The 9087-nt window shown below is 55.4% G+C and overlaps 1 protein-coding gene across 1 annotated transcript; it reads right to left on the bottom strand.

The window, feature by feature from the left end:
* Nucleotides 1-202: 202 nt before the first annotated feature.
* Nucleotides 203-1000, bottom strand: LOC136827181 (zinc finger MYM-type protein 1-like). The gene has a single exon (XM_067084951.1). The coding sequence runs from the start codon at nucleotides 998-1000 to the stop codon at nucleotides 203-205; it is 798 nt and encodes a 265-aa protein (XP_066941052.1).
* Between the last annotated feature and the right edge of the window lie 8087 nt (nucleotides 1001-9087).

The following is a 9087-nucleotide window of genomic DNA, read 5'->3' as shown; positions in this document are numbered from 1 at the left end:
AATGTCTTGATCCACATTGTAGAATTCAGACACTGCCTTGAAATCATCCTCTACTGCGTTCCCTAATATAATTTTTGCCAGGGATGTCAGGATATGTGTATCCCTGCTTGCAAGTCTCTCTCTCATTTCAGTGAGAACCCTGTCTAAGGCAACATAGTAAGCAATCCTGGCTCTTTGATGGTCTGTAAAGGAGATAGGTTCTTCAGGAGTTTCTCCTGAGAGTGCTTGCAGCCTCTTGGATGGTTTCTGCTGGCTGACCATTGTGTATATAGTGCAAACACACAGACACTTGCTCCTTGTTGCTGACATCTGTTGTTTCATCTACTATGATGCTAAACTTCCCAGTTTTTCCCACAGCTTTAGATATGTTCTTTAGAACAAGGTCAGATGGAATATTTAGAATCTCATTCTGGATGTCTGGTGAGAGCCACTGCTGATGTGTTGCCAGCTGAGAATTTAATTTCTCGGCAAGCCATGGGATGTCCCTACATCGAAGATGCAAAAGTTCTATCAAGTTTCCTCGATTTACATCTGAATCCTGTCCAATGTTGGACCTATCTTCTGAATGCCCTCTTTGGGGAATGTTTTGTTGTGCAGTGAAAAGGATGGACTCGACAGTCACTCTGAGATAGGCTCTGTTCTTTTTGACCATGTCTCTGTGAGCATTATCAAGTTGGACCAAAACTGATATTTCTTGTCTTTTGTTTATCTTCAATGCAATCCATTTTGACATGGCTAATTTGTGACTGTTGCTCTGAGCATGCTTTGCCAGTCTTTCAGGCTTTTCCCAGTTGCTGAATGCAAAGGAATGGTCCCTGAGAAATTTTTCACAGGGGAAGCACACAATTGACTTTGTTGACATTTGGAAGCTGGTCCAGGGATATTTCTTGAAGAGATCTGGGTTGAAATCTCTTGTTCCCTTTTCATTAGGAAGTCGTTTCCTGTGATATTCACCTAGAATAGGCTGATTCGGACCATGTAATATTTCAATATCACTCATTGCAGATTTCTTCACTGAGCATTCCTCCGTTTCATGGACAGGAGCTTCTGTTGTAAAGTCCCCGCTAAGTGGGTTTTCTATGGTGAACCGCCCGTTTTCTATGATAACGCTCCTACGAGATTGGGTGAAGCGAAATTAGCCATACTTTTCCTGTGTAAATATGTATCTATTACTAATTCATTTGAATCTGTTTTCTTTGCACATGTGTTAGAATGCTGTTATGTCAATTCTTGTTAACTTACCTTTTATGTTACTTGTATTTTTCCATTATAATTAACACCGAGAGTAATTGACCTCGGGTCACCTGAATCCTATTGTATTCCTCTGTGTGACGTCTGCACGCCACTTTATAAGCAGCCTGCATTCTGAATAAACTAGCAGTACTCGTTCTCCTGCTCATTATTTTGCACCTCTTATAGTGGTGACCCCCGGAGTGGTTCCCAGAGCTGTTAGCGGACTCATACGGCGACCTAGTCTTGGCTCCATGAACTACCCCACGCCCCTAACGGCCTAAATACAGTGCTTTTAACAAAGCGTTCAGGCGTGCTGACTCTCGTCGGCAGATCACCAGCGTCATTAGCGGACCCACATGGCGCGCTCTCCCAAGTGCGTATTGACGCGAGTAACCCACTCCAAGTAGGAGGGCAATAGTGAGTATGGACGCTGACATTCCCTCCCACATACAGTTAACCGCGAACTTCGAGGACTCAGATATCTCCCTCGTGCACGACCCGCCCGCGCCCTCCCCCGCGCCAAGGCTCACATGCTCCTCCACACTGCTACCCGCTCCCTGCGCGCTGCCCGCCCTGACGGAACAGACTAAGTCCGCCCTCACCATAAAACTGCCGCCCTTCAAGAACAGCAACCCATCATCATGGCTCCACGGGGTTGAGGGGCAGTTCAGGCTGGCGGGACTTAACGACGGGGTGTTGCAAGCAGATGCCGTGATCAACGCCCTCCCAGAGGAGGTCTACAGGAAGCTCGTCCAGTGGGTGTCTGCCGCACGCCCCGTCACCTATCAGCATCTGAAAACCTCTCTTGTCGAGTCCTGCTCCCTGCCAGTCTCTGAGAGGGCCGCTCGTGCCCTTGACCTTGTCAACAACCCTCGGCATGACCAGAACCTCCTGGAAACTTGGGGCGTGATCCAGGACCTCCTCACCTTCCCGAGACAGACAGCAGCAGCAGGCAGTCGGAGATTAGCCTATCAAGCCTACCAGCTCCTCCCAGAGGTCCGAACCCAGATCCTTGAGCCACTCGGGGACCTGACCAAGACTGCGCAGCGGTTGATGGACTCCACAAGGGCAGTGAAGTGGGCATCCACACCCGCACACCCCATCAGCTCCCTCCAGCCGGAGGATAACGCGGAGGAGGAGATAAGCGCCGTCACCAGGAGGTGGCCAGCGTACCACCACAAGAAACATCCACCGGGACCTTGCTACTACCACCAGCGGTATGGCAAGGATGCCCGGAACTGCCAACCCCCCTGCTCTTTCACCCATCCAAAAAACGGAGCAGGCGGCGGCCAACAGAACAGGCTGCCATGGCAGCAGAGGAACCCAGGAGCCCAAAACCATTAGGCTTCTACGTCCGCGACACCGTCCACGGCAGGATGATGTTGGTCGACACTAGGGCCGTTCAGTCAGTGTTCCTTCCATCCAGAGAGGACTGCAAACGCCCGCCGGACCCGGCTGCCTTCCTGACAGCCGCCAACGGGTCCCCCATCCTCTCCTATGGCACCAGGCTCCTGTTGATCGCCATCCTCGGCCGGAGGTACACGTGGAACTTCATTGTCGTGGACGTGAGGACCCCACTCCTGGGCATGGATTTCCTCGCACACTTTGAGCTGGCAGTCGACGTCAGTCGCAAGTGTCTATTGGACACTGACTCCTGCCAGTCTCTACCCCTGGCGATGGGCCCAGCGCACCCACCATCTGCTCCGTCGCCCCACACCAGTACGCCCAGCTGCTGAAGGAGTTCCCCGATGTTTTCAAGCCCGAACTGCGCCAGGTACCCAGGGCCCCGGCAAAGCACGGAATCTACCACCACATTAAGACGAAGGACCCCCCAACGCATGCAAAGTTCCGGAGGCTTCCCCCTTGGGGCCTTCAGGAGGCCAAGGACACTTTCGCCGAAATGGAGCGAATGGGGATATGCAAGAAGGCCTCCACATGGCGCAGAAGCTGGATGGCTCCTGGAGACCCTGCAGCAACTACAGGCGGCTCAACCTCGCAACTGAACCAGATCACTACCCCCCACCAAACATGCAAGATCTCATGGCCTCCTTTCATGGGCCCAAGATATTCTCTAAACTAGACCTTTTAAAATCCTACTTCCAGGTACCAGTTGCTCCAGAGGACATCCCCAAAACTGCCATCATCACACCCTTTGGGTCCCGTGTTCGCCTTCTCCACCTTCGCCTGAGGGAACGGGGGCAACTCCTCATAGAGGCTGATGGACAGCATCTTGGGGGACCTGAACTTCTGTGTCTGTTACGAGACGATATTCTAATTTTTCCAGATCCCCCAAAGAACACCTGCGGCACATCCGAAAGGTCCTGCAGCACCTGCAAGAGAACAGCCTCGTCGTCAGGCTCGATAAATGCACCTTCGGCGTCGAAAAAGCTGACTTCCTGGGCCACAAGATATCCCCAGAGGGCGTCTGTCCACTCGCATCAAAGGTCACAGCCGTCACCAGGTTCCCCACCCCTACCTCTGTCAAGGCCGTACAAGAATTCCTCGGGATGGTCAACTACTACAGAAGGTTCATCGCCGGGGTCGCACACACCATGGCCTCCCTGACAGAGATCCTGAAGGGCCACCCAAAGTCCTTAGTTTGGGGACCCAACCAGCAGCAGGCATTCTCCCTGATGAAGGCTGCCCTCGCCGAGGCAACCGCCTTGGCCCACCAGGACCCCAACGCCCCCCTTCAGCTGACGACAGATACCAGCAACGTCGCCTGTGGGGCTGTCCTGGAGCAGATCGTTGCCGGAGCCCCACAGCCCATCGCCTTCTTCAGCAAAAAGTTCAGCTCTGCGAAGGCCCGCTATAGCACCTTCGATAGGGAACTCTGCGCAGTGTATTGGGCAGTACGTCAGTTCAAGTTCCTCCTGGAGGGTACACCCTTCACAATCTGGACGGACTGTAAAGTCACCACATCGGCGCCAGGATAGTGTTTCGGCGGCGCCATTAATTAAGTCTCCGCTGAGCTTGTTTTCTTTGGTGACTTCCCATTTTCTTCAAGCTCAATTAGTCACGCCTAAAACGTGCCAGGTCACGCATTTTAATAATTTTTTACTTTATGCGTATTTATACAAATGTCACACATTGTGTATCACATGTTTCTTCATTCACAGGCATCAAGACTGTATCCATATTGTAGCTCTGTATGTTTTGTATTGTAATTTGTACTCGTTCACTGCATATTATTGTTTATTGTTTCGACCTCAGGTCACAGTCAATTCCATTGTCTCCTCGCGCCCGGCGTCAGTCGGCCGCAATATAAGCTGCCGGATCTGTAATGAAGTAGCAGTAACTTTTACCTGCTCGTTTCTTTGACACCTTACAGTGGTGACCCCGGAGTATCCCGGAGCCATTAGCGGACTCACACGGCGACTTAGTCTTGGCTCCAGGATTTCTCCAAAACGCTCTTAGCGGCCTAAACACGGCGCTGTAACCAGCGTTTGAGCGTGCTGACTCGTCGGCGTACCCCACCAGCGTCACTAGCGGAACCACACGGCGCACGAAAGTGCGACGACGCAATGTACCCCACTCCAGTAAGGGGTCAAGGGCGAGCATGGACGCCGGATATCCTCCTTCAGGCAGTTAAACGTGGACCCCGCGGACTCCGAGGTTTACCACACTCCCATCACACAGCGCGCCTGCCCCCGCATCGAGGCCCTCCGCAACTCCACACCAGCGCCCCAACACACGACGGCCGGGCAACACATCGCACGGCCGCCCTCACCGTAAAGCTGCCGCCGTTTTACGCAGGGGAACCCATCGATGTGGCTGCGCAGGGTGGAGAGCCACTTCAGAATCGCCGGACCTGACGGACGAAATCCTACAGGCCGACACAGTGCTCAACGCCTCTTCCGGAGGACGTGTACCAGAAAACTCATCTCGCGAGTACCTGAAACACACACCTCACATACAGCACCACAAAAAAGTTCCTCCTCCGAAGCATCCTGCCCATCGCCGAGCGGCCGCCCGTGCTATCGACCTTGCCATAAACCCACGCCACGACCTCAATTCAAGAGACGCTTGGGGCATGGTCGTAGATCTCCTGTCACTACCAGACTTGGGTGGCACAAAGAAGCGGCAGGAGATAAGCTTCACCACGGAAATCTACTCGCCAACCTCCGGAGGTACGCGAACCAGATCGCTCACCCCTACACCATGCCTGTCGAGGACTCCTCAGAGACGGCGTTAACACCTCACAGACTCCGTCAAGGCTTCACAGCTGGCTAAAACAGGCCACACAGCCGGTCAGTCCCGCCCAGCCTGAAGAGGACGTGAGCAGCCCATCAACGCCATCGCCAACAGACGTCCACCGAACCACAGCAGATGGAGGTCCCCGGGCTTCTGTCGCTACCACAAGTGGTTCGGAAAGGACGCCCGAAACTGCCTGCCGCCCTGCTCATTCGCCCGTTCAAAACGGTGGCGGCGGCCAGCAGGACAGGCCATGGCAGCCGAAGAACCCAGGGCCTCAAAAACAGTAGGTTTTTACGTCCGCGACAATCGTCTCCGGCAGGATGATGCTGGTCGACACAGGGGCCTTTAAATCGGTCTTCCCAGCATCCAGAGAGGGACCGCAACACCAGACCGGCCGCTTTCCTGACGGCCGCCAACGAACCCCATCCTCTCCACGGCACCAGGCTCCTGTCGATCTCCATCCTTGGCCAGAGTTACTCCTGGGACTTCATCGTCTGGACGAGGAACCCCACTCCTGGGGCCGATTTTCCTGGCGCACTTTGGCCTGCTAGTCGACGTGGGGCGCGAAGCGCCTCCTCGATACCAACTCCTGCCGGTCTCTCCCATTAACGGTGGACCCAGACCCACCATCAGCGCCGTCGCCCCCACCAGTATGCACACCTACTGTCGGAGTTCCCTGAGATATTTAAGCCTGAGCTTCGCCAAGTCCCCGGGGCCCCAGCCAAGCACGGCATATACCACCATATAATGACTAAAGGGCCCCGACACATGCAAAGTTCCGCAGGCTTCCTCAGCGCCTTCAGGAGGCGAAAAAGCATTCAAGGAGATGGAACAGATGGGCATCTGCAGGAAAGCCTCCAGTCCATGGGCCACTCCCTCCACATGGTGCAGAAACCGGACGGCTCCTGGAGACCCTATGCGGCGACTACAGGCGGCTCAACATTGCAACAGAGCCCGACCACTACCCTCTACCCAACATGCAAGACCTCACGGCCTCCTTTCACGGGGCCAAAATATTCACTAAATTGGACCTTCTTAAATCTTATTTCAGGAACCTGTTGCGCCAGAGGACATACCAAAGACAGCCATCATCACACCCTTCGGGTCCTATGTGTTCGCCTTCTCCACCTTCGGGCTGAGGAACGCCGGGGCCACCTTCCAGCGGCTCATGGACAGCATCCTGGGGACCTAAAATTCTCGTCTGCTCGCCGACGACATTCTCATATTTTCCAGGTCTCACAGCGAACACCAGAGACACATCAAAGCAGTCCTCCAGCGCCTCCAAGAGAACGGCCTCGTCGTCCGTTTCGACAAGTGTACCTTCGGCGCCCAGAAAGCAGAATTCCTGGGTCACGAGGTGTCTCCTGACAGGCGTCCGCCCTCTTACATCGAAAGTAGCAGCCGAGCCAAGTTCCCAACACCCACCTCCATCAAGGCCGTCCAGGAGTTCTTGGGATGGTAAACTTCTACAGGCGGTTCATCCCGGGATCGCACACCACGGCCCCCCTGACGGCAGTCCTAAAGGCCAACCAAGTCCCTGTCTTGGGGACCCAGCCAGCAGCAGGCCTTTTCCTTGACGAAGGCCGCCCTCACCAAGGCAACCGCCTTGGCACACCAGGATCCCAAGGCCCCCTCCAGCTGACGACAGACGCCAGTAACGTCGCCTGCGGTGCTGTTCTGAGCAAATCATCAACGGCGCCCCCAGCCCATCGCCTTCTTCAGCAAGAAGTTCAGTCCCGCAGAGACCCGCCAGCACCTTCGACAGGGGAACTCTGCGCGATGTACCAGCGCAGTTCGGCACTTCAAGTTCCTCCTGGAGGACGCCCTTCACAATCTCTCACAGACCACCAGCCACTGGTTCACGCCTTCACGAAGCAGGGGACGCATGGTCTTCCAGACAGCAGCGCCACCTCTCAGCCATAGCCGAATTTACCTGTTCCGTCAGGTACCTCCCGGCAAGAAAATCCCGTAGCAGACGCCTCTCCAGAGTCGAGTTGAACGCAGTGCAGCTTGGTGTAGATTACCAGAACCTTGCCAGAGAACAGGCCGCTGACCCAGAAACCCCAGCATACCGCACGCCATCACATCCTCAAGTGGCGGGACGGACACCTCGCCCCGAAGGCCCCAGCCTGCTCTGTGACATCAGCACAGGTCAGCCCCCGCCCTTTGTTCCAGCCTCACGCACGCCGCCAGGTATTCGACATAATTCCACGGCCCTCTCACCCCCTCCGGCAGGACCACGCCAAACTGCTTTCAAAAAGTTCGTCTGGCACGGGTGCAAAAAGGACGCCACGGCCTGGGCAAAACAGTGCCTGCAGTGCCAGACCAGTAAGGTGGGTCGTCACACGCAGTCAGGGGTGGCGAGTTCCCACAGCCAGGCGCGCTTCGGCCACATCCCATCGACGTCGCCGGGCCCCTTCCCCATCAGGCAGATCCAGATACCTCCTGACGGTGGTAGACCGTTCGACGAGGTGGCGAAGCCACACCCATGCAAGAAGCCACCGCCAGCGCGTGCGCCGAGGCCCTGCTCTCCAGTTGGGTTGCCGCCGCGCGCCCGGACCACATCACAACCGACAGGCCCCGCTTTCTCCCGAGTTGTGGTCTGCCCTGGCTCAACTGCTGGGAACCACGACCACACCACCACAGCGTACAACCCAGCGGCCAACGGCCTGGTCGAAACGGTTCCACAGATCCCTAAAGTCATCCCTCATGGCCCGCTGCACCGCCGAGACTGGAAACATCAGCTGCCGTGGGTCCTCCTCCGGGTTGAGGACGCCCCAGAGCCGGCACCCCATCCGCAGCTGAACAAACCTATGGGGGAACCCCTCGTGGTGCCGGGAGAGCTCGTGACGGATGAACGCCACTCCCCATCACTGCAGAGACTCGCGCGTGGCGGCAAGTTCGTTGCTTGCAGGCGCCATACATCGACAAAGCAACCACCTTCATGCCGCCACAGCTGTCATCCGCCACCACGTCTTCGTCAGAGTCGAGCGCCGTCCGTCCACCACTAACTAAGCCCTACAGGGGACCCTTCGCGTGCTGGAACGGAACAGCAAGGCGTTCCAGCTGGCACTCCCAAGCGACGCGACTGGGTTTCCATAGACCGGTTAAAGCCCGCCTTCCTGTCGGAGAGTCCCGGCAGCGACGCAGCACCCCTTCCGCCCAACCGCACTCCAGCACGCCCTCACCCCATGAGGCGCCGTCCGCCCCAGGAAGGGACCGCCCAACCAGCAGCCTCACAGGCGGGAGGCCCCTCTGTTATCTTCAGAGCCGCGGCACCCTTCAGCGTCCCAGCAGATACAGGGGGATTAGTCAGGCCGTCCCTCGTCTTGGGAGTATTTGTAAAGTCACCACATCGGGCGCCAGGATAGTGTTTCGCGCGCCATTAATTAAGTCTCCGCTGAGCTTGTTTTCTTTGGTGACTTCCCATTTTCTTCAAGCTCAATTAGTCACGCCTAAAACGTGCCAGGTCACGCATTTTAATAATTTTTTACTTTATGCGTATTTATACAAATGTCACACATTGTGTATCACATGTTTCTTCATTCACAGGCATCAAGACTGTATCCATATTGTAGCTCTGTATGTTTTGTATTGTAATTTGTACTCGTTCACTGCATATTATTGTTTATTGTTTCGACCTCAGGTCACAGTCAA

This window comes from Macrobrachium rosenbergii, chromosome 41 (assembly GCF_040412425.1).
Source record: "Macrobrachium rosenbergii isolate ZJJX-2024 chromosome 41, ASM4041242v1, whole genome shotgun sequence".
Taxonomy (NCBI): domain Eukaryota; kingdom Metazoa; phylum Arthropoda; class Malacostraca; order Decapoda; family Palaemonidae; genus Macrobrachium; species Macrobrachium rosenbergii.
Note: the sequence above shows the minus strand (reverse complement) of the source record. Positions and strands in the feature narration are given on the sequence as shown.

Excerpts from the sequence above, each read along its gene's own strand:
- LOC136827181 (XM_067084951.1), bottom strand. The coding sequence starts at position 1,000 with ATGAGTGATATTGAAATATTACATGGTCCGAATCAGCCTATTCTAGGT.